Genomic DNA, 26,231 nt, shown 5'->3' on the forward strand with positions numbered 1-26,231 from the left:
ACGATAGCATCATCATCAAGCTCCTCTACTTCAGTCTGCAAGTCAGACACTGTTGTCATCAACGAAGTAATCTGCCCCATCTGTAAGTTCACCTGCTCTTGCAGGCTCGCCACCATATAATTCAGTCCACCGAATGATTCAACTACGCGTGAAATCGCTTCCGCGTGCGAAGTCACATCTTCCACCAGTTTGTTGACAGTTGCAGTCATCTCTTCTTGGTGAACCCACCTCCTCAGCTTCGGCAACTGTCTTGCCTTTGGTGTTGCGCAGGTTTTGATAAGGCATCACGATGTCTTGCTCATAAATCGCAGCATGTCGGCATGTCTGTCGACACCGACTCCGGAGTCCCTTCTCCAGCACAAGAACGGACTCTGATACCACTTGTCACGGGTATATTTTCTTCAATGGGCCAGCGCGGCGCGACGGTCCTTCCTTACCGCCGCAAGCCTACTTGTCAGCTCCTTGTCAGTCGCGGAAGCTTGTAATCAGAGTGCAAGAGAGCAAGAGAGAATAGAGGGAGAAGAATTGCAATCACAAGAAGCAATCACAACGAGGGTGAACACGAGCGCATTTACAGTTCAAGTATACGAGCTGCCCCTTCAGGGTATTGATTCACCTAAACCTGGTAGCTTACATCAGACTCAACAAAAGCAAAACAGACGCTAGATACAACTTTACAAAGTAAGTCACAAGGGAACAATTGCAATTATGGTACTATATAGCATTATCTTCTGGCTTCTAATGACAAAGTGCAAGCTTGAGGCCCATGTGGTTTGTTTGAATTAAGTCTTTATGAATTTTTTTTCCCCATTAAAAATAAGAATCATCAGTGTTTGTTATATATATATAGTAATACGGTGGTTCTGCCAACTTTCTCGTTCTGCCCCCTCAAAATTGCATGTTTTTGGTATTTTTTCCTCACATCTAATACCATAGATGTGATTTATAGGCTTTGTTTAGTGGGAACCAGCTTTTGGATCATCGGAATCTGACCTGTATTGTAAGACCCGCAATTTTTCAGAAAATATCTGAATAAAATTCATGAGGCATTTACCGGTAAAAATGGCATTTTTCTCAGAATGCGAAACGAATCAATTCCTGCGAGCCAGTTACACTTAGGATATTCGTCGAATCGCGAATATATGCTCAAACACTCTGGAAGCCATAACTTCCTATCTGAACAAAATCAAAGGATTCCTGCGAGCCAACTTTCTTAGTGGCATCAATACGAAGATAATGGGGTACTCAAAATTTTTCGGAAAAAAATCGCCGAAAACCCGAAATTCTTGCGGGACCCACAGAAATATGGGTGGGACCCACAGAAATATTTCTCAGAAAATATTCTAGAAGATTCTAGAATATTCCAGCACCTTCCAGCACCTTCCAGAGCCTTCCAGCTCCTTCCATGGAAGGGATTCTCAGAAAAGCCCAAGGGTAAAGAGGGGATTCTGAAACTTGGGGCCCAAGTTTCAGAACCTATAAATAGAGGACCCCCCCTCCTTTAGAAAATCGCCAACCCCTCTCTCTCTCCTCCTTTTCCAAACCTCCCCTACCTAGCCTAGCCCACCTGAGCCCACCTGACCTGGTCTGAGCCTGCCTGACTTAGCCTGAGCCTGCTTAACCTGGTCTGAGCCTGCCTGACTTAGCCTGAGCCTGCTTGACCTGGTCTGAGCCTGCCTGACCTGGTCCTAACCCACCTGACCTAGGTCTGAACCTACTTGACCTAAGTCTGAACCCAGTTGACTTGACTTGAACCTGGTTTGGTTCAAAGTCAAAGTCCAAGTCCTTTTTCGTCCGAAGTTCGAAGTTGATCCTTTTTCGAAGTCGAGCCTCGTTCGAAGCGTTTGAAGCAATCGGAGTCGTTTCTTCCTCAAATTGAAGTAAGTTCGCTTCATTAAACCATCTCTCTCAAGTATTTGATTGTTTGTATATAGCATATACTTTCTGAAGTAGTATCTTGCTTTAGTTCTTGGTTGAGCCCTCTAGGACACTTCGGTGTTCACGCGCTCGCCTCGTAACTATCGTCGGATATATATGTTCGAATACGCAGTATATGCGTTCTTCAAAATAGTATCTCACCCTAGTTCTTGGTTGAGCCCTCTAGGACACTTCGGTGTTCACTCGCTCGCCTCGTAACTATCGTTGGATACAGATCTAGGTGTATATCTGCTGATACTGCCGACGCGTCTTATATCGCACAGGCCATGTAATTTACCTTTGCCGTCGCGTCGTATGATGCCAAGGCTCCCTGCTTTCTGTACTTCCGATTACTGCACTTCCGATTATGCATTTACTTACGCCGTCGCGTCGAACGATGCCAAGGCTCCTGCTTTCTGCAATGTATTTACTTACGTCGTCGCGTCGAACGATGCCAAGGCTCCTGTTTTGTTATATATGTAGAATATTTCGTTCAGTTACACACCCTGAACAATAGTATATGCATTTCCTTTACGCCGCCGCTGTATAAAGCACAGGCTTCTGCTTATATTACATATATGGCGCGTAAGTGAGCGTTCAAACGGAGATCAACTCCAAAATCGCCCATGTGATTCCCTTACCGCTCCTCGTACAAGATTCTGCTTGACGAATGAAGCCCCTATTGGAAAGGCTTCGCCTTTTGGCAAAATGCTCTTTACGTAAAGACTAAATCAATTACGTATGGCCTGGCTATGGCCCAAGGTTCCTGCAACCTTGATGGATGCAAAGTACGCACAACGGTGCGCATCCATTTTCCGAGTTAAGCGTAGCGATTTCCCACCAAAGAGGGGAGATGCCGCTGAAACGGATAAAAGAAACGCACGCTTTCTCCGTAAAAGAGAGGAAGTGCTGCTAAAATTCCTGAAGGAGCTAAGAATGGCTCAGAAAGAACATAGCAGAAGTGCTACCCAGTTATGTAACGCCTTCTACAATGTAGAAAGGTTCGTCGCACCACTGCCGGTAGAGCAGAGAAGGTGTTGACAGATAGGTTGGCAGAAGAGCTGCCAAAACCAGTTAAGTGGCACAATGATGTCCTTTGTTGGAACGATGTCAGAATGACTCGTCTCCCTGACACCTGCAAGGGCATCATACTTGTAAGAGCCGTTGCGCCAAAGTAGTGGTAGCGCCTTGACGAGGTCCTGAGCTCGTTGCGTAAAAATACGCCGAGTAGCCGATCCGTAGAGATCGAGTCATGTGCATGCTCATTGAGAATTATCAGACAACCAGACTCGTAAGGGCCGCTGAGCCGGAGTGTGTTGTTTCCACCGAAAGAGGTGAAGTGCTCGTCAAGGCCGAAGTGCCGAGAGCAGAGTTAAGCATGCATATGAATAAAACCTTTGTTCCACGGTGAAAACCGTGTGGTTGATTGGGGTCGGGTACATACTTCTCAAAGGCTGCCCTATAGGCATGCAATGTTCGTCAAGTAATTGTAAGACCGGCAGGCCCCTTTCAGAATTTCTCACCGAGGAAGACGGTGATGGCGCAGCCTTGAGTAACATATATTTCACCCGAACCTGATAGAGTTCATTGATGGCCTTCGTCACTCAGAGGTATGGAGGTCGTGGTTATCCTTAAATATCTAAGGATTGAACCCAACTACTGCAGTAGCAGAATGCATTCGGATACCTAGTAAGGATCTCTTCCGGTATGTTGTACCGTCCTACTAGGGGGATGGGGTCAACAGGCCTCTGGGGTATCTAAAATACATAGAATAATCAACCCCCAGATCGTCGCGTTGTCGCCCAGATATGAGTCCCCTAAGCCTAGGGGGAGGTGCAATTATCGAAACAAAGCATTAGCTTAGGTACAGCGCTACTTTGAATGTATGAGTGGATGACGTTGTTGAGTCAGTCCTGCATAACCTTTGTGAAGGTGTCATGGTCGGTATACTACTGGACCGATTGGGAAAGAACCCCATTGATATCCGTACGACTAAGTGAAGCTCGGAGAGCTGTCCTTAGATTCGTAGGATATGGATGTGCCAAGCATAAAGACTTGAGTTATACATCCATTCGTGACTCTGAGGAAGTCAAGGCTAAGTCGTAGAGACTTGAGAGGTTATTCTAACTCACAGCCCTGAAGAGGCTTATGCGAAGTCATGACGACTTGCGTGGATGTTCAACTCATAGCCCTGATGAGGCTTGTGCGATATACGCTAAGTCATGGAGGCTTGAGCGTCGTATTACGAACTGCGACCCTGAGTGGTCTATGCATTTACTTGAGTTGAATAGATAGGTGTTTGCCTACTTACCAGACCATCAGTGGTTCTGACCCCGTTTAATGGGGATTTCAGGTGTTGAACCTGCGTGGCGATATGCGGAGCAAGGCGGCATCAAGTTACAGGGTTTCTCTAGACAGAGTTGTACTGCTTCCTTTTTATTGAACCTTCACTGCTTTTCTAAGCAGTAGTGTTGTAATAAACATGTGCTTTCGATAAAATTGAACACTTTGGTGGTCAATGAGTTGCTTGGCCACATACCTGCAACGTGCTCGGAGTTTTCTAAAACCGACGACTCATTATCGTCTTATTCCGCTGCTAAAAGCTTTTCTAAGTTCCGCTGCAAAGAAAAAAAAAAAGAAATCCATGAAAATTTTAACTTAGCTTTGTTTTGGAAATCCGGGGCGTTACATGTATACAGGTTTTTCCAGTGATCCAAAATCAATGGCTATGAAGGTATCAGTTTTTCCCAGCTCATAAAAATATGTTTTTTCGTTTAAAAAATATGATTCATGTGTCGATTCCCACTAAATCGAGCATGCTAAACACATCGAACAATTCAGATCTATCATAAAACACTTCAAAACTATGGGGCAGAATGAGAAATGGGGACTAACATGTTCAGTTCTCATATATATATATATATATATAGGGATAGCATTTGCTACCCTCATGGGTAAGAAACCCCTTAGTTAGAACCAGTGTTGTGAAAAGCGTTGAGGCGTACCAAGGCGCTCCACCAAAATCTGAGGTGAGGCGTAAAGCGTATGCCTCAAAAAAATTGAAAACTTAAAAAAAACTATAAAAAATATCTAAAATTATAAATAAATAAAAAAATGCTTTATTGATGAAGTAACAACCAACAAGAAATAAAAAATCTCAAATAAATACTGAAAAAATATGAGATTAACATGTAAAAGTAACATTAATGCAACAACTTGATCTAATTAAGTATCTAAGAAACCAAAATTCAATCACAGCATGAGATCTTCTTATTTATGTTGTTTTTCATACATTAGAAACCAAAATTCTCTTCAATTAAATTGATCTCTTGCCGTATTTGCAGGAAAAAAAACAAAGCTAAAAAATATCTAGAGAATAGCCATATGTAGTAGAGAAAGCATGGGCCCCTTCTGTGTTCAATCCAATTTCAGCAAGTAATGAAGTTAACTGACGCAAAACCGAAGCATAAGTGTTATCAAAATCCAGATAAAATCTCTCTCTCTCTCTCTCTCTCTCTCTCTCTCTCTCTCTCTCTCTCTCTCTCTCTCTCTCTCTATATATATATATATATATATATATATATATATATATATATATATCTGGGTCTCGGCTACTCGTCATTCTTCTACAGAGGAAGAACCGAAAAATCATTTCCTTCTCCCAAAAACCCTTCAGATTTCAAGGTACGTCGGTTCGTCTAGATGATGAGTTGTGAAGCCTGATTCAGCGTTTTTGCCCTTGGAGTAGGGGGGGTCTGGGGGCTCCCCCGGCACGAGTCCCGCTGCGCGGTCAGCGGGCGAGGGTCCAGGGGTGGGGCCGTAGGAGGAAAGCGCCCCCCGAAAGATTTTTTTTTTTTTTGGGCTTATGTTTGCGACCTGGTTTCTTATGGATCAGACCCGATCTGATGATTAGCCCATCTCCATCCTCTTGATTAATTGAGGGTGCCACCATGACCTGCGGTGGATTCTAAATATGGGGCCGCTCGCTCGGGTTTTCATTGTCGACAACCATCGACCGATCCATTTGCATAATCTCAGCAGCATAAACAACCACCAATGGCAAAAATTAGCGAAAACCTATCAAAATTGTATGCATCAACACAACATAATGTATGAAAGGGCAAGACTTGAAAATGCTCTCTCAGAAACAAGACACCAGAATACAGTAATTTTTTGAGGAAAAGAATACAGTACAAAACCATGGTAGCATCAGCATATGCTTGTGTTCTGCTAATTTGAAGCACCACCTGCCCATGCAACCAGGATAAATATACTATCAATACTGAGGAACCAAGCTATCCATCACACGGGTGATATTGTTCCTCTCATGCCTGTGCGGGTGACATGTGACACAATACACAGTTGAAGCTTTCATATGCATAATGTATGTGCATATAAGGCTTCATTAACATCAAAACCTATTATTTTTTTCTCTTGAGCCATGCATGGAAGGGAAATTAAGAACTGAACAAGTTCAGGAGATTTTTTTTTTTTTAAAGAATAAATTCCATTGCTTCAGCAGTATAAATCACAGAGAACATATGAATGGGTGTGATGAGATATCAGGACCCCTTTAAACAGAAAACAGCAAATACAAAATTAAAAACAATGAAACCAGCAGCCATGTATGGTCGTGATTTGTGAGGTCAGATCTGCCTAGTCGATCCACACAAAAATGGCCTTGTGACCTCCAATCCATTTAGTCGAGCATCGAGGTCATTCTTTGTTTGTAACTTCCCACCTTAATAGATCTTGTAATGCAGCAGGGTTTGTGTATATTCCTCTAAAAATCCGTTGGTTGCGCTCAGTCTAGATTGTCTTCCAAGCAGATAACACCCCACACTCGCCAGATAAATTTTCATCTCTTACCTTTCCAGTTCATGTGTGCTGAAACCAATACAACTCTTGGGAAGTTGATGTTACCCCAGTTGATTTGAAAGTCCCCCCAAACCTCATTGAGCAGATTTCTTATAAAAACACATTGACAAGGTGAGGCGCGCCTCGCCCTGAGGGGTACGCCTCAAGGCGTACGAGGCGTGCGCCTCAGGGCTCTTGCGCCTTATGCTTGTGCCTCAAGGCACAAAGCACCTTGCCTTGAGGCGAGGTGCGCTTTTTGCGCCTTGAGGCGCGTTTTTAATAACACTGGTTAGAACCATGGTTGTCAGTCGAGGAAGCGGGAAGCGATACGAGAAGCAGAAGCGGGGCACTTTCAAAATTTTAGGAAGCGGGAAGCGTGGGACGATTTAAAAGCGAATCATAAATCATCTCAAAAATGACCTAGGAAGCGAACCGAAAGCTACCTAGGAAGCGAACCGGAAGCGAGGGGGAAGCGAAATAAAATAAAATAAAAATAAAATACAAAAAAATTGAAAAAAGGAGGGAAGCGCACTTCCCATCCCAAAAAAAAATTTGCGCTTCCCAGCACATTTCAGAAACGTGACATTTCGCGCTTTCGAAACGCGCTTCCCCACTAAGCTAGGCGCTTCCGGTAACTCTGGTTAGAACTCATAAGGGGAGGTTATTTTGACTAAATTTGACCTCATGGATGTGTTCAACATGGTCAAATTAGTAGGAATCAACTCTTGAACCATAGTTTTTGGACATTAAAACATTTTTTTTTGTACATTGTAGGCCATTGATTTTTCAACCCTCGTAAAATCTGACATATACATCAAAAGGTCAGTTTCAACTAAACTTAATATATAGATCACACCTCGAGGGTAGGATGGGTAAAAAAAATGCAAATATTACATTTTTTCACTAGGGGGTTCCTTACCCACGAGGGTAGCTAACATTACTCCATATATATATATATATATAGGAAAACTGGAATACGTTTACCAACCAAATATGTTTGCCAGTATGAATCAAGATTTCCATAGGGCTTTTTTTGCAAATTTATCCCTGCCAGTTATTATTTAACGTACCACTAGAGTTTGAACCTGCGACGTCCCACCACAAGAAGACATGCAACGTCAGCTCCTACCAACCACGCGGATCCCTCGTTGGTAACAAGAAAAACTTACCAAACATGAGAAACATGTAACCCACAAAAGAAAAATGAATGGGAAACATGTTTTCCAAATATGAGAAAAGTGTTTCCCTTAACGTGGGAAACACGTTTCCCATAACTTTGGTGTTTTCCACAAATGTGGCATTTTTTGTTTTGGAAATGATTCGAGGAAATGTGTTTCTCATCCCTCTTATAGTGCTTCCGCTAACTCACTTTCAAACAAATTGGTTCAGTCGTTCGTACTATGCCATTTGTGTCCTAGATTCGCAAGCCTGATGTGAACCTTCCAGAATTTAAAAGTTCAAGCTCAACAGGTTCACACCATACATTTGTTGACGTCCTTACTTTTGAGCAGACGACATGCGAACCTCCTTTAACTAAAATATTACAAAAAGTCAGGATGTTTGCAAATGTATCTCACGACCTTTACAAAAGTCTGACATTCACAAATATTATATGTGAACCTCCTATTAATGCAATGTGAATCTATTTCACATGTGAATGTCTTGAGGCTATTTTGTGAATATCCTTACCTTCGTATGTTTTTTGTTCGAGTTCGACATGTTCGCACTATATATTTGCAGACGTCCTCCTGACGCTCGTGCATATGACTTACGAACCTCCTTCGTGTATGTAGACCTTTTGAGCTCAGTTGCGGACCTACTCAACATTCACATATTTAGCATGCTAACTGGTCAGCTTCGCAAATATTCTCATTACCTTTGCATGAATCTCTTAGCCCTCGCACGTTATGTTCGTGAAGCTTCGTAGACATATTAAATGTGACTTTGTGTAAGTATAAAAGTTGTGTTTCGCATTTGAGAACCATTTTCGCATAACATTAGGGTTTCTTTGAGAGGGTTTTGTGGCTCTCATCCGATTTTTTGGTGAGTTTTTCTGGCAAGTTTTTTTTCGGCGAGCAAAGATTGTTTCCCGAGCTTCATTGTGCGTTATTAGTGGCACATCATTGGTGAGATTTTTAGCGTTTGTCACATCATTAGCGATGAGACTTTTCAGTAAGCACAAGTTTCGCTCATTCTAATGGTTGAATTAATTATTTTGGAAAACAATGGCAGGACTCTCTCAACTTATTTTTGCATATTCAAAGACTTTCATTTTTAATTCAATTGCATGTGAATCTTCTTTGCCAGCCCTTTTTTCTTTATGTGATGTCTCTACCATCTTTTGTTGTGTAAAAAATTGTTTATCTTGTGTTATAAAGATGACAAGGAAAGAAAATGTCATGGAGGCACCAACACCTACTCGGCGATCAAAGAAACAAGTAGGATATGTGCATGCTATAAAAAGGCCAATTGAAATTGCTCTTTCTACTATAAACCTTGTATGGTATATTGAAGTTGTTCTCTCTTTAATCTTGATCATTTCAGAAAAAATACCCAATGGCTAATGGTTCATACATTATTATACGATAAAAGGTTGCTTGTTGGATCAATAGGGAATCTGCTATGTGGCCAAGAGTATGGGTTTATGATGCAATTCACAAAAAATGCAGCATTAATAAGAGGAGGATGAGATTGTTATGACCAAATAAGCAGCCTCAGAAAGCACCGACAATTGAGTCATCTATAAGAAAATTAGTTATAGAAAAAAATGTTGTTGAGGTGGAGAGGACGGAGGAGGAACCTCAACAAAGAGAGAAAGCCAAGGCTGAGGTGGAGAAGGGAGAAGATTTATCTCAAGCAAATAACAAGGTAAATGCTAAGGTAGAGAGTTGGAGTATGGATGGTGAGAGGGCAGAGGAGGAACCTCAAAAAAAGGAAGAATCTAATGCTGAGGTGGAGAGTTAGAGTGTGGGTGGTGAGAGGGCAAAGGAGAAACCTCAACGTCCATTTCATTTTTTTAATATGAAGTGACTTTCTCATTTGACCAATTCAAAATCCTCACCCAGCTACATGTCTATGGATCCAGCTTGTTCAAACTAGCTAAGAAAACCATCTACTTATCTTGGCAAAACATGGATTATGTGGACCATCCAAATCTATCCTAATGTTCCAGAATACGTTAGATCAAATGTACATAATGCCGTGCGATGCATGCAATTACTAGGGATACCCAACCCAAATCCGAATCCATTTAGTTCGGATTCACAAACAAAGTAGCATCTAACCAATTAATCAGATTCATATAATAATTGGGTTTGGATTCTGCATGCAGCTTTGCATTCAACTCTGAGTCTGAACTGAATCCAAGTCCGATGGCGATGGGTAATTAGATCCAATTACATAGGAGGATTAGCTAATCCGATCTGGATTCAGTATTACCATTTTCAACATAACTCCAAATCTGGGGTTTTTGAACCAAGTCTGACCCGTTTACACCCCCTCGCAATCAACCAAAGAATTCAATGGTTGGATTTCCTTAAAATTAATGTTCAACTAGATAGGGCATGATCTTTCTTTGTTAAAAAAAAAAACAAAATTTCTTCATTTACTTTGCATATTAGATGCTGTGTCAGATAATCAGGACAGAACCATGGGTTTCAGACTTCAGTTTATAACTATAATTGACCTGGAATTTTCCTCAACCCTTGTGACAAAATTGGTAAATTTAAATGCTTATCACAATAGAAATGGAATCATACTGAGAAACAATAGAAATGTAGTGTAAGTATCTATAATGGGATTTCAATCAAAGTATCAAACCAGCATTCAGTTTCCCTGACATGGAACTTATAATTGGAATCAAGTAAGAGATCGGAAAGATATTATCCAATTAGAAAATGGATTTACAACAGCTCGGGTTGCTTGAGTGGCAGCGGGCTTAGGGAAAAGGTGATGACCCCTTCGTCCTAGGTTCGACTCCCACCGAGTGTGCAGGTGCCTTTAACTGGTGGGCTCCATAAGAGCTTGGATGTCAATAACCCCACCCGGGGTTTACGTTGCAGGGAGGCAGGCCCCTTAAGTGACATGGTTCTCAATGAGGGTTCCTATCATAAAAAAGGAAAAAAAAGATGGATTTGTCTTGTATTTCAACCATAGAAAGGCATTGCCCCCAAGATCTCCACACGCATGAAGATACATTTTTATGTCACAACAAGTTCAAATCAAACATGGTTCTATTTTCTCAAGATGAGAAAATAGATCCTAGTCAAAGGGGCCTCCATGGGATTTGAGGTTACACCTCCTCCCGTGTGACTTCAATTCCTGTGAAAGTTGCTCTCACCTATAATCTGTGCCTATGTTTTTGCTCTCTCTCTCTCTCTCTCTCTCTCTCTCTCTCTCTCTCTCTCTCTCTCTCTCTCTCTCTCTCTCTCTCTCTCTCTCTCTCTTACACAAACCAAGTACTTCACCAAATGTGTAGAGACGGTCTCGTTGTATATAGGTTAAGGTCAATATGTTGCATCATTTATTTACAAAAACCGGTTGTGTCACTTTAGAATTCCAAATGATTTCATTTTTGACAATGACACCCATTTTAAAAATGAGAAGGTTGCAAAAACTTGTAATAAGTTTGGTATTTCCCAACATTTTCCAGTCCCAGTTACCCTCAAGGGAATGGACAAGATGAAGCGTAACAAAACAGTAGTTAACATCATTGAATTGATAGTCAAAAGAGGTGATTAGCATGAGAAGTTGCATGATGCATTATGGGCATGTCAGACTACCATCCGTACACCAACCCTCTCTCTCTCTCCAAACTGTAATTATGTAAATGTGTCTGACATGAGAATTACCATAATTAACCAAATCAAATTTGAAATATAACCTTGATTAAATACATTTTCTTTTGCATCTAACACATCTTAATTTAGATGTTATTAAGATCTATAGCTAAATGAATATTGGATCCAACCTTTTTTTAAATAGGTTGGATCCAATATAAAACTTATTATCGCATAACATGACAAACTATATCACATCTCAATTCATATATGTCAAAACAAGCATACAAAACTGACAAATAAGATTCTAAATGATATGATCCATTTTCACACCTGATTTACCTTCATATGTGAAAATGAGTTTTCTTCAAACATGCCCCAAGGAAATTTAAAATCATATTTGCATATACAGGCCAAGGCAGAGAAGGTTTTTCAATCTTATAGACCCGTTTGAATCTATCTGCAATATTGGGACAAGAAGTTCTTCAAGAAACTCTGTTAGTTGGAGCTCAGCAACTCCCCCGTATCATTGAGGCTGCTCCTAGTCATGCATACTAACAAAACTTGGATGTTCTAAAGAGATGTCCACCGTAGAGCTGATACAGATTACCGGAAATTCATTTGTTAACTCATGATGTCAATGCGCACAAGGCTCCACTCATCTGGTAGGGGTGACTTGTGAATGTTACCAAGTTGACAGGATGCCACAAGTTCGAAATCCACGGGGGTGGCGAAGCTGGGTGTACTCTATATTGTTAATATTTAATATTGATTCAATACTTCTGTGAGTGATTCAGCCGATTTTTAGGCCATGGGGACATGTAAAAAGATGAGAGAGAGAGCACATTCATTTGCACAGGGAGCATATGATTGTGGCTTTAACAAATAGAAAACATTGTCCTCGTTTCAGTGTATTAATTTCAAAAGAATAGAAATGTCTAAAAGAATTTGAGTTTTATGGAACAAATGTCAATGACACAACCAGAACACAATTTTTCAACTGAAATGAACACAGAAATTCTCCAATTAAACAGAAGTAAAAACTACAAAAAACACGTTTTCTTCAGTCTTACACAAGACAATATGGGATTTTTCACCAGAAGTAAAAATCAACCCAATTAAATTCACTGGAAAACTCTGGAATACGATTAATTCTGTTAATCAACAGTAATTTCAATGATAATTTAGAGAGAAAAAATTAGGTCAAACGAAAAGCAACCCTGGTCGAGAAAGGTACATACTTCAAAAGGTTTTGTGTAGTTTTTACTTCAAAGGCTACAAACGAAAAGCGACCCTGGTTGAGAATTTTTTGTGTAGTTTTTACTTCAAAAACGACAGTGGATACGATAGAATGAAAAAAATTGAAATGAGAATTCTAACAATCATGTTCAAAAAATTAAAAAAATAAAATAAAAACACAGAGGGCACCAACCTGCTGCGCGCCAGAAGATGGAGAGCGAACGAGCGAAAAGGGGCGTGGGTCTCGATGATCCTGAAGCGAGCGAAAGGGAAAGAGAGAGGAGGAGAATATAGAGTCCGGCAACCGTCGCGCTTCGTCGGCAAGGGGAACCGTCCGGCAGGTGCGCTCCAAGCGGTCAGGCCTCAGGGCGTGGGTCTCGATGACCCTATAGCCAGCGAAAGAGGGAAAGAGAGAGGGAGGATATAGGGTCGGGCAGCCGCTGCGCTTCGTCGGTGACCGGGCTCCGCCACGGTGAAGAGAGAGAGAGAGAGAGGAATATGGTCGTGGACTCCTACCGGCAGGAGAGAGTGGGGGGCATGGGCTCAGACTCTCAGTCGGCGATGCCCCGCCACGGTGAAGAGAGAGGGGGAAAGGTTGCAAGGGAAGAGAGATAGAGGGAGGGAATGGTTTTGGTCCGTTGGTTTTTTATTTTTAGATACGGGAGACGGTAAATCGGACGGCTATAATATCGGACGCAAATAGTGTCTAATTAATGATAGTCCTCTCTCTCTCTCTCTCTCTCTCTCTTTCTATATATATATATATATATATATATAACACGTTTCTGAAATGCTTTAAAAGATTTTGAGTCCGTCTGTTGTTGAAAATCATAAATATTGTTATTTTTGTGACCTTTCTGGCTTTCACACTTATCGGTTTTTTATGTGATGTTTTGAAGTTAGATTTTTTATAAAAAAAAAAGTATTTTTATGTGAAGTTATTATATTTTTATTTCATATAACTTCAGTATTTTTGCAGTTTGTTGGTTCGAGTTTTAAAGAAGTTAATATATTTTTATGCATATTTTTGAAATTTTTTATATGAAGTAACTCAAGTATATACGAGATTTTAATGTTCAAGTTTAAAAAAAATTATTGTTTTTTTATCAAAATTAGTATATTTTTTATGTAAAGTAACTCAAGTATTTATGTAGTTTATCAATTCGAGTTTAAAACAAATCATATATTTTTTATGTAAATTTAAAAAAAAAAAATATGCAAAATAACTTAAGTATTTGATAGCTTCTTTTAAACTTGAACCAACAAACCATACAAATACCTGAGTTACTTAACATAAAAAAATTAAATATCATCACCTTATCTTTATCATAAAATGTCATTGTATAGAAATAAAAAAATAAAAAATAAAAAGCATGGGTATTTTGGCAAATTAATCCTTGCCTTATAACCTATTTGCAAAATAATTTTTACCTAATGTCATTTTGCAAATGATCCATGCTCTTTTCATTGGCCTTTGCAAATCACTCCATTTAAGTAAACAATTGCTATAATAACTTTTCAAGGCAGACAAGTTGATGATTATGCCTTTACTAGAGGACCAATTTGTAAAAAAGTGAATAAATTAAGGATTAATTTTCCTGATGTTAATACAATAACTATTTTATGAGTAAAAAGATATGGTAAAATATGACTGCACAAATATTTGTATATTAAGCTCATCTTAGGGACAAAGCTTGTCACTGGAGCCCAAGGCCTTATAAAGGGGTGCTTAATGCACAAATTTTGTGCCATATGATTTTGCACCCAGTCCGGACTCATTCGATGAAGGGCATTTTGAAAGTCAGGATCAGGTACCATCACACGACACACTTTGAAATGTAACATGACCATGCATAACTTACATGTATTTTTGTACAATGTAGGCATGAATTTAATTGATTTTAATGTTACAATACCTGTGGTTAAGAAATTTTGATGTTTTTGTGTGCAAGGTTTTTTTTTTTGCGAATTTCATCCAAATTAGGTGCAATTTAGGCATTCTAGATTTATTTTAAAACAGTTTGAACGAAGATCCAGAGTCAAGATCCAAATCTTACATACTCTAATATTAAATCCAGCTTCACAAAGGTTAAAAAGTCTAAAATAGCCCTTCATAGTGGGTGCCACCTTGAAATTGTTATGAAATAACAATATTTATAGTGTAGTTTTAGAAATAAGTATTACTTTTGAGTGTTTTTTAAAATAAAAATGTTATAAGTGTTTTTTAAATTTTAGAAATTATTATTTTAAAGTTATCATTATAAATAGATTAGGAAACCTAAGGAGAGGGGTTCTTCTCCTTAGGAGCTCCCCCCCCCCCTTCATTCCTCCTCTTATCTCTCAACGTGAGAAACTCTCTCTCCCTCTTTTTTCTTTTTTTATTTATTCGTCCTTCTTCCTCTCCATGTGAGTTTCATGTGCAACAGTCATCTTGTATCACTCCTCACATTGTGGGCAACCTCTAGGATGCATCATCATCATAGGAGAGAGATCCGCTCTTTTATCAACCCAATCCAATTCAAAATCATGAATCACCGTAGGTTAGTTTCTCCTTCTACCTCTTATTTAGATTTTTAGGGCGAGATTTCATTTTTTTCCGTACATATTTAAATATAATATTTGGGATTTTTGTGTATTATGATTGTTTAAGATTGTTTAGAATAATTGTTTTATGTTTTAGAATTTTTATTTTTGCCGAAGAACTCTTTTCTTCACCGGTCAGATTTTCTATGTCAAGCCTGAATTTTGCGGTCTGATAAGCAAACTGTTCTGACTGATCCAGAAGAAGTTTAAAGTTGAAACTTTAGTATGTGTTAGTTATACGTGTCTAGAGTATTTTCTTTAAATTTCAACTCAATCTGACCAGGGGTTGGGATTTTACGATCATTTTGCTGAAGTCAATTTACTGACTTTACAAAAATCTGACCTTTGATTCTGAATGTTTTGGTTTGATAAATAAACTATTCTGGCCGATCCATAAGGAGTTTAATGCTGAAATTTTAGTACGTATTGGTTGTACGTGTCTAGAGTATTTTCTCCAAATTTCAACTCAATCCGACCAAAGATTGGGATTTTACGACCATTATACTAAAGCTAATTTTCTATTCATATAGAAATTCGACTTTCATTTTTTGTTACAGCGATTTTTGAAAATTAATTTTAATTTTATTTTTTTAATTAAGTATCTTGCAGTGTATTTGGTGAGTTTTTTATGTCTTAATTGAGTTGTTTTGTATGTGTAAGGTGTTGGTTTTTGTCAGAAAATCAAAACCTAAAGTTAAGTTTTGAGTGCTTAAGTTAAGTCTAGTTGAGTCTTTGTCATGTCACTAATACAATATAAAAATAGTTTTGTTTTGGGGGTTTTTGTTTTGTGTGATTGCAGGTAGTGGCCTTGACGAGCATCAAGTTGTTAGGAAAACCACAAGCAAAAAACAACCAAAAGGAAACAAAGAACAAGAACGATCAAAACAAAACACAAGAAGAACACATATTTACGTGAAAAAATCTCTCCTCAAATCCGAGAGAGAGTAAAAAACTGCGGCCGCCTAGAGAGAAATCTTATTACTCTTTTCCAACAATTACAAGATGGGGAAAGAAAAAAAAGAATATAAACAAGGCAAGGGTGACAACCCTAACCCTAACCAAATCGGATCTGATCCACTGAAAACCAGGTCCCAAACATAAGTTCAAAAAAAATCCTTCGGGGGGGGGGGGGGAGGGGCGTTGTCGGGGGGAGCCCCCGGACCCCCCTTTATGCGATGGCAAAAACAATGAATCAGGCTCCACAACTCATCACAAGGTGATTGAAGTTGATATACTAAAGTTTCTTGCATACAAGTTGAAGTAAGCTCACTGGCGGTTATATTTGGAATTTCTATAGTTAGGACATTAGGTCATTTCTATTATTTTGAGTTTGTAATCTATTTAAATTTTATTTTCGTTTGTGCTTTTATAATAGGTCTTGTGCATGTTTGCTTTCGTATTTTTTATTTATTTTTGAGGCAATAAAAAATATGATTTGTTTGAAATACTTATTCTTATCTCGTTATTTGTGATTCAACTTAAACTTCACCACTTTTTGTATGAGTCAGTTATTTAAATTTGGTATGTGTTTTGCACTTATTTTTTATTAAAAATATCTTTTAAATTATTTAAAAAAAAAATTAAACACTATACCGCTGTACCTGATAGCCTCCCATTTTAGTTGATAGTCTGTCAGCTGTGGAGCCCAAAAGAAGATGGGCAGCTAGGTGCAGATTCAGCGTGTCATCTGATGGCACCTGACCTTGGCTTGCATTTTGGTGTATCATGTAGCAAATCCACACGTTGAAGTAAAACACATTGACCCCAAAGAGGATATGCCTGCACAAGGTTCCACACGTTGAAGCCGAACATGAACTGACTCGTGAAAAAAAACCATGTTGTTTACACATAGGATATATATTTTATAATATTAAATTTAATATATATAATTAATAATTCATATTTTACTTGTATATTTTTCATGCATCCTTCTCTCTCTTTATATATATATATATATAAATTCTTTGCATCTTTTTTTCAAATATTATTTAAAAAATATATATATCACATAAAATGTGTATTTTTTATTTATATGAGCTGATGTGAGCCAAGCTCATTTAAGCTACACGAGCTGCTCATAGCTCAGCTCACCATATGTATGAGTGGATCATGAATGAGCTTGTGACCAACCAAACCGAGCTGATCGGCTCATTTACCAACCCTAGCTTCAACATGATTGACAAAACCCTTGAGGTCCCCTTACCCACTTGGGAGTACATCCAACTTCAACCTTGCGGCAAGAGATGCCACCCATGAGTTTTGAACTTGGGACGTTCACAAGTTGCCTCTACTAGATGAGCAGAGCCCTTGTTGAAAAATCCTACTTGATAAAACATAAGAAACGAGTGTAGGCAATATTTTTATAAATTGTTGTCATTTTTTTTTTTTTGACAAGTTGGAGTTAGGCCTACCATTGGGATTTGAACTTGCAACGTCCCGACACAAACTGACGAACTGTACACTAACGGCTCTTACTAAACAAGCAGAGCCCCGTTGGTATATATAACCAATCATAAGTTGCATTCAATCCCTACCGCACATCTCAATTAGAAATCCTGCATCGACTTGGCATCGTGGGTTCCATGCTTACCTCTAACAAGAGAGATGTACGGTCGAGATTGAATTTAACGGAAGAATGAGTTGTATATGACATGACAGGTGTCTTAAGTCGGATCAAACCCGATCCATTTGCACTTTTTACATATAAAATCTATGTTTATTTAACTTTTCTTATTGGATCTATTAGTACCATATCCAATTCATATATGGCTTTAGTTCAACCACATTGAACTAGTTTATATCCAATTGTCGATTTGGAGATGATGCTTCAAAACCACGATGTAATGCTTGGGATTTTTGGACCTTTATAAAAAGAGATTTATTTAATAATTATGAGCTTTGCATTGTGTTGCTCATGGCTCGGCTCATAAAGAGCTCGTTTACACTCATAAAATGGGTTTGTCAAGTTAAATTTAAACAATAAATACTAGGCTCAGCTTGGCTCATATAAGCTCGTTTGGTAGTAAGAAACATATTTTATATTATTTTACATATATTTTTTTGTAATAGGGTGCCAATTGGTCGGGTTTACCGACACTTGTCTCGGACCAAACTCTATAGGGTCCGAGTATAGTGATAAATAAGAAGACATAATTAAGGCTTGGGTCCGGACTCGAATGTTCGATTAATACATGGACCAAAGTATAGTTTGTGAAATCTTATACCAAACTCGAGCTCGGCCTGAGTTTTGATTAAGACCCACAAATTTTCAATATAAAAATGATAAAATATATTATTTTATCGGGTATGGTTCAGGTCTAGTTCATGGAGTTCTTATCGGGTTTAGGTATAGTTTCTCTTATAGTAGACCCAATTAGACCTGGGTTCAGACCCGATATCATACCCGAAAATTTGATCCAAGTCTAGTTCTACCTGGGAACGAACCAAACCCGACCCGTTAAATCCAAGTCTAGTTCTACCTGGGAACGAACCAAACCCGACCCGTTAACACCCCTACCTCTGATAAACCGATGACTCTTTTTTTCTGTCCTTCTCAACATTAGTAGGGGTGTTTTGGTAATTTCTTCGGGGCCGTCGCTCCCAAACTGTATCTCTCTCTCCCCTAAGAATGGCCGTCTCGGTCACCGTCACCGTCAAAAGTAACGGAGCGTTGAGGAGGCTTAAACAGTGGAGGCTTTGACTGAAGAATAAAGGCGGTTTGAAAATATCTCAGATATTTTAAAAATATCACGAATTTTTTCATAAAAAGTTATATTTAAAAATATCACTTATTTTTTTGTAAATTTAACCTGTATAAAGATATATTTTTTCACGTTATTCTGAAGATATGCGTTATTTATGTTTTTGGTGTTTATACAAGCTGACATCTTTCAGAGAGTATCCGGGTTTTTGAATTTATCGCAATATTTTAGTCACGATATTTTCCCCGAGAACGGGATTTGCGAGATTACTTTGTGCGGGCACACAGAATCCGTTACCGTTTTCTCTCCCCTTCTGTTATTTGACGGATGTTTCCTTCCCTTGGCTTCCTTCTCTTCTCCTCTCCGTCTCTTCCCTCCCGCGAAGACGACGACGAGAGTCGCTCTGGACCGTCGATGCTCCTCTCCCCGTCTTGCGGCGACCCAATAACGGCTCTTCCGTCTCCCCTGCTTCCGATTCCTCAGCCGTCGGATCGTCCGATCGTGCGGACGAGCTTCGTCGTCATGCCTCTCTCCACCTTCCCCCCGGTTTTCGGAGGCTTTCGGCTCGTCTAGGACTTCTCGTGTTGGTTCAGTTCTGATTTCGAAAAAGTTCCGACGTTTTCTGGGGTTAGGGTTTCTCGTTTTCGTTTGTTTCTGGTTTCTTGATTGGTGTATGTTGAGTTCCGACGTTTTCTGATTCGTTTTCTGGGGTTAGGGTTTCTCGTTTTCGTTTGTTTCTGGTTTCTTGATTGGTGTATGTTGAGTTCCGACGTTTTCTGATTCGTTTTTGGGGTTAGGGTTTCGTGTTTCCGCGAAAAAGAGGGGAAAATTGGATTTTGGGGGTTTCTAGGGTTTTCTGGTAAGGATTTGGCGGTGGTGGTGGTTTTGGTGGATGGAATGGATGACTGAAGGGTTTCTGAGATGCTATTGTGGATACCGGTGGAAGATCAGATCCACCACCATCGGGATCGAGAGAAGGACGATGAGGAGGGGCTGCTTCTGATAGGGTTGATGCCGATGGAGAACCACCACTCGTTCACCCTCCTCTCCATGGACTCCGGCGTCGCCCACGACGACCTCGATCGGGAGCCGCCGGGCCGGACCGGCCAGATCGTCCTCTCGCGCCCGCCAGACATCAACCTCCCACTCTCGGCCGAGCGGAGCCCCCCGCCCACGTCCTCGTGGTCCTCTGCCGATGGGGGCGGCGGTGAGATCTTCGACGTTGGCCTCGGCTCCCAGATCTACGAGACGGAGGCGCTGCTGAGCATGCCCAAGTCCGGGCGGAAGTGCGCGAAGAGGAGCGACAGCATCTGGGGGGCGTGGTTCTTCTTCAACTTCTACTTCAAGCCCATGTTAGTCGACAAGGCGAAGGCGAAGGCGGCCGGGACGGGCGCCGGTGGGGCCACTGCCGTGGGCGGGCTCGACAAGGCAGACCTCCGGCTGGACGTCTTCCTGGTGCAGCACGACATGGAGAACATGTACATGTGGGTCTTCAAGGAGCGGCCGGAGAATTCCCTGGGGAAGATGCAACTCCGGAGCTACATGAACGGGCATTCCCGTCCTGGCGAGCCACAGTTCCCGTATAGCGTCGACAAGGGCTTCGTTCGATCGCACCGGATGCAGAGGAAGCAGTACAGGGGCCTCTCGAACCCGCAGTGCGTCCACGGGATCGACGTCGTGAAGGCGCCCGACCTCTCCAACCTTCCCGAGGGGGAGCTCAAGAAATGGATGGACTTAACTGGGAGAGACATGAATTTCTCAATCCCGGCAGAGGCGAGCGATTTCGGGTCGTGGCGGCACCTGCCCAGTACCGATTTTGAGCTCGAGCGGCCCCTACCTCCTCCCTCATTGAAAAACAGCAACAATTCTGCGAGGAGGCTGCTCAATGGTTCCGGATTGAATCTTACAAACAGTATCGGTGGCGATGCGAACAAAAGGAAGAAGGAGCTCTTCTCCCACGCCAATGACGATGATTGCTGCTTACCGCTTAACTATGCAGACAGAGGCCAGGATGTGGAGATTCATCAGATTGAACCGACATGGTTGAGCGATTTCTCTGGTGTGATGAGGCAGGCTTACGGCCCTGTGACAGCGGCAAAGACCATCTATGAAGATGAAGAAGGGTACCTGATTGTGGTTAGCTTGCCGTTTGCCGATCTTCAGAGAGTGAAGGTTTCGTGGAGGAATACGCTAACTCATGGGATTGTGAAGATCCTTTGCGTCAGCACTGCAACGATGCCGTATATAAAGAGGCATGATCGGACATTCAAGCTGACCGATCCATCGCCGGAGCATTGCCCACCCGGGGAATTCGTGAGAGAGATCGCTCTGGCGACCAGGATACCGGAGGAAGCGAAGCTGGAAGCTTATTATGATGAGGCTGGTGCTGGTTTGGAGATTATGGTTCCGAAACACAGGGTTGGGCCGGAAGAGCATGAGGTTCGTGTCTGCCTCCGCCCGCATCTTGGTACGAATGAATTGCTTCTTACTTGAATGACGATAGGTTCTTTGGACCCGGCAGTGATAGGAAAAATATAAAAAGAAAAGAAATGAAATTGTATCGACGAGGTGTTCCATTGGTTTACTAACTATGTACCATAAAATCTATGATGAAAAGAGGAAGAGGGTGGGTCTTCCTTACCTTGCCAGTGTTTTGTCTTGTGGAAAATTGTCTATGCCCCAGATGAGTTTCATGGTATTGCTTCCTATTTTCCAGTTTTTTGTTCCTACATGTGTCTTGGGGAGTTTGACTGAGATTAATACAGAATTTATTCACTGGGAATTTAAGAAGTGTGTAAGGATTCATTAATCAGAAAATGAGGTCTGTCTTGTTTGTCATGATACGAGGGAACAAGATTGAATTCCATTAATCTTTTGCCTGTTTCTTCACAGTTAATCTCTGGAGTGGGTTTTCAAACATTTTTGCCTATTTTGCAGCCTTTTGTATGTATTGGTTTCTGGAAGATGCTACATCTCACTAAATTTGTTCAATTAAATGTGATGGGCAATTAGTGTAGGAATTTCTAATAGACGAGTGCTATAAGTTGCTCTCTCTCTCTCTCTTGTTTTTTTTTTTACTTGATCGCTGTACATTATGTAGGTTGTGGGTTGTCTTGAATCTTAAACAAAATATGGACCAATTTCACTGCTTCCATGTGATTCTGTATTTGATTGGTTCTTCCTTTTGAATTTCACAATATCTTGATGCTTCAAAATCCCTGATATAAGGAATAAAACAAGTGTTGCCTTTCGAAGGTATACTTTTTGGGTCTCTGATCGACATCAAATCCATACACTTCATTATATTGGGATTTCAACCGTTCGTTTGTTATTAATGGACAGTGTGTCAACCATTGATTCGAGCAAAGCTGTTATTGGACAATGTGCTCTGTTCTTTTTCCTTTGCTTATCTAGAAATCCCTTTGAGATAGCAATCCGGTTTATGTTAAACTTTAGCAGTTTCTGACAGCTTATAGATGAAAGGAAAGACTAAACCGAGTGGTATCAGCCTGTATTAGAAAAACATGATGAACCTTTTCTTAATGGAAATTTGTCCATTCGATTTTTATGTTTGGGTACTTGTACACTAACTCATGGCTTAGAAGTTGGGCGAATTGTTTTCAATACTCCCTGGCCCAATCGCTGGCGAAGCAGGCCCAGCTGAACTGAAGAGTACCTCTTCAAGTACTATGTGTCATCCTTCGGACGCTCCCAAGGTGCCGTCTGTAGCACCCAAGCTACCCGGGTCCTCCAATTGTTTTCAGCACTCGCCATCTTCTTAACTCCCGACTCGACCCAAGGGCAGGTGAAAAGTTTGCCTCTCACCGGTGTTGTGGGGATGCACTGCCAAAAACCAAACTACCTCATCACTCCATCCAGATGATAAAGCTCGCCAATCGGATCAAATAAGAACGTCCAACGGGCATAGTCCAATAGAAGGGCTGTGTCCAAGGACTGCTCCTCCTCTAAGGTGTAAGCCTCCACACTACCTGAATGCAGAAAGAGCAAGAAGAGAAAGTCAAGGGGCAAGAAAAAACACACACAGAAAACATCACACGTTGGAAAGAAAGAAACCTGCATACCTTGGAATGGTGATTTTCCCTTTTTAATGTTTGGAATGTCACGACTTAGAGACTTGCTGTTGCTTTGATGAGATATACCTGATCCACAAGTTTCTTTAGCTTGTGTTGAGGTGTGTATTTCTTCCAGAAGGAAAAAGGATTGCTGGATTTACGGTTGTATTTTTTTTTGAGTTTTCTCTACTATGTAAAGTTTATGGTACTGTTTTCCTTGCTTCTGGAATTGTAAAGGATAATTGGAGAAGATAAGCCATTTTCTGATAAATCTTAATTTTTGTTTGTTTTTTGAGTGTGTGAGTGTGTGGCTGTATTGCACTTCAATCAAATGTGAACATATCCTTTTTAGGTCTGATAACAAATTAACCATCTCATCCAGAGTTCTCTTTAGGGGAAAAAGGAATTAGATCAAAGAAAGACAATACGGAAGGTGTTGAGAAGTCATAAATAGAAAACCAACCAAAACCATATAATAAGATTAATTAAAATCATTTCTCTTTGGTATAGCAATGTGCTTCAGCCTACTCCAGGCTATCTATGTTTTGCACACAGTAGGATGAGGTTTTGCAGGTGGATGGCCGTGCTACTGCGTACTAATAGGATCCAGCTCTTTTCAAAGCACAAGTTCATAAGGTGCCTATTTACAATGAAGAGGATGGAATATTACCAGGTCCACTTTTATAAGCTCAACTATGACATTCTTCCATGGAGCTGGCACAGGATCCTGATGCACATCAGCTGCCAACACAATGGGAGGTCCTTAAAGAAATGACATGTAATATAGTCAAATGATATGTATTCCTCAGATTTAAAGTATTTAACAAACAATCCAAGATGGCTTGAGCTTCTTGCAGCTCCTTTTAGATATTGCACTCCCACTGAACGTAGGAGTTATTCAAAAGCAGCCATGGATGAATAACAAATGACATGACCTAAACGACTTATTTGTTTCACATATCCATTAAATAAAAGCATAGATGAATGAATTTTATTACAGGTGGACTTGAGGTCTCTTGACATGTTAAGATCTCTCAATGAAGGCTGTCAATAAGCAAGCCTTGCCAAGGACATGCCTTTTGTTTCATTTTCCTCTTTTCATCTTAAAGCACATTTTTTTTCTTCATTAGCTGGTATTCCTTGTTTAATGTTCATTTCATTGTCAAAATTGGCTGAAATAATCTTCAAGGCTGAAGTTTTGAGGGTCTTTATTGAATTTTTTGGTGCATATTCTGATAACTAATTTGGTCATTTTTACAAACAGACATGCAATAGTCAACAATTTCCATAGTGTTTTTGAAATATATGATGACAGGAGGAAAAGGAGGCTGCTGTAATCTTAGTTGAATGGTATCAGCTAACCCATGTTTGCTAGATAAAGGCTATTTCTGTTGGCTCCATGAACAATATTTCCACTTGTTCTTAATGCTTCCATTTTTTTTCCCTTGTTTTTTAATATGGCTATTGCTGCCATTTTATTCTGCGTCTCTTCCTGATTTCTTTCTTATACAGCAATCTAAATCCTCACCTGGACATTCTTCGGTGAATTTCCAATACTGTGATTGACTTGCCCTAGTGGAAGACATGATGAAATCTCATGCATCAGCAATAGCCAATATGTTTTGGCATGGCATTTCCCTTTATTTTACAAGTTGTGTTCCCAATGGATTCAGGTTATGGTGCTACAAAATCAATTAATCCTTTTGAAGTGCACCTATAGGGTCTGTTTGGCAAGCGATTCTGTAGGTAATTGTGAAAAACTGTGATTTCTGTTTTTTTTTTAAAGGTAAGCTGGGGTTAATTAGGCAGTCCACACCAGTTATTATTCAACATACCACTAGGGTTTTGAACCTGCAACGTCCCACCACAGGGAGACTTGAACTGACAGCTCCTACCAACCACGTGGAGCCCCCCGATGGTTGTGATTTCTGTTTTTGTTTATTGAAAGCTGAAAAGAGATGAAGATGTTGAAGATCAAGAATGGAATTTCTGAATATAATTTATGGTGCTCCAGCAGATAAGTTAGTCCCTAAAATGTAGGTATCAAGATGGATGAGATAACAATGGGTTAAGATAGATTACGATAACAATGGATGAGTAGATTAGGATAACAATAGGTAACAGATAATACACATGTAGATCGAGCATGCCTAACTTGGTCTTTAGAATAAAGAGTTGCGCACTGTCCAAGGCCTTTGTGAAAATGTCTACGCATTATGAATGGGTGGGGATGAATTGAGTACAGATTAACCCATCTTAAATTTTCTCCCGAATAGGATGACAATCGATTTCGATGTGTTTGATGCGCTCATGGTAAACAGGGTTAGCAGCAATATGCAGCGCTGCTTGATTATCACAAAATAGAGTCAATCAAATACTGGTCTTCTTTATCTGCCCCCCTAGATCACATCTAGGCGGCCAGATTTGATCAAATGAGAGTTGCAGAGATGAGATCCCAAGGTGGGTATGATGAAAAAATATGACATTAGGGGTTACTGGATCCAGTTCTTGCTGGAAATATGCCTCAAGCAAAGAATTCAATCATACAATCTCCTTAAAACAATGGGGAACCCTGTAGACTTTTTTTCTGTCATTCCATGTTGGCTTGAAAAATGACAACATTATTCAAGCCAACATTATCTCATTCCACAACTTGTAGTGCATCTGTACTCATTTTTAATTTTCAAACCATTTGCTTAATGCATTTTGGTCCTAACATGTTTGCAGTAATGATAAAATGTATTGACTAGAAGATGAAATAAAAAAATACAGGTAAATATACACTACACGATATTGGGCAATACTTTGAATCAAGGTGATCTGTTAACGTGAAATCTAGTAAGTTACCAGATTTCATGAGATTTCATTTGAACTGCAAACGTGATATGGTAACTTACCAGATTTGATTTCTGAAATTGTAGGTAACTTCCAATACGCTCCCTCAAGTTGAAGCATGTGGATCAATCATGCCCTTCAAAATAGATAGTTGGTCATTGCGCCTAAATGCCTTGGTGAAAATATCTGTACACTGAGCCTGTAGAAATGAATTTGGTATGGATAAGTCCACTTTGAATCTTCTCTCG

The 26,231-nt window shown here is 40.2% G+C and overlaps 2 protein-coding genes across 3 annotated transcripts in view; one reads left to right on the top strand and one right to left on the bottom strand.

Annotated features, from left to right (window-relative positions):
* Positions 1-13,375, bottom strand: part of LOC149823339 (transcription initiation factor IIE subunit beta-like) — a 40,117-nt gene extending 26,742 nt beyond the window's left edge. The window contains exon 1 of one of the 2 annotated variants that reach the window (XR_016435070.1): positions 12,985-13,375. The gene's annotated coding sequence lies outside the window, so the exon portion shown is untranslated. The remainder of the gene's footprint in view (positions 1-12,984) is intronic. The other variant, XM_090020030.1, reaches the window with a different exon arrangement.
* Positions 13,376-19,418: 6,043 nt separating this feature from the next.
* On the top strand, positions 19,419-21,945 carry LOC149823340 (uncharacterized). The gene has a single exon (XM_090018786.1). It carries the CDS (start codon positions 19,997-19,999, stop codon positions 21,566-21,568), a length of 1,572 nt encoding a protein of 523 aa, XP_089874912.1. The 5' UTR covers positions 19,419-19,996; the 3' UTR covers positions 21,569-21,945.
* The last annotated feature ends 4,286 nt before the right edge of the window (positions 21,946-26,231 follow it).

Source organism: Nuphar pumila, chromosome 10 (assembly GCF_984573655.1).
Source record: "Nuphar pumila chromosome 10, dmNupPumi1.hap1.1, whole genome shotgun sequence".
In the NCBI taxonomy this organism is placed as follows: Eukaryota; Viridiplantae; Streptophyta; class Magnoliopsida; order Nymphaeales; family Nymphaeaceae; genus Nuphar; species Nuphar pumila.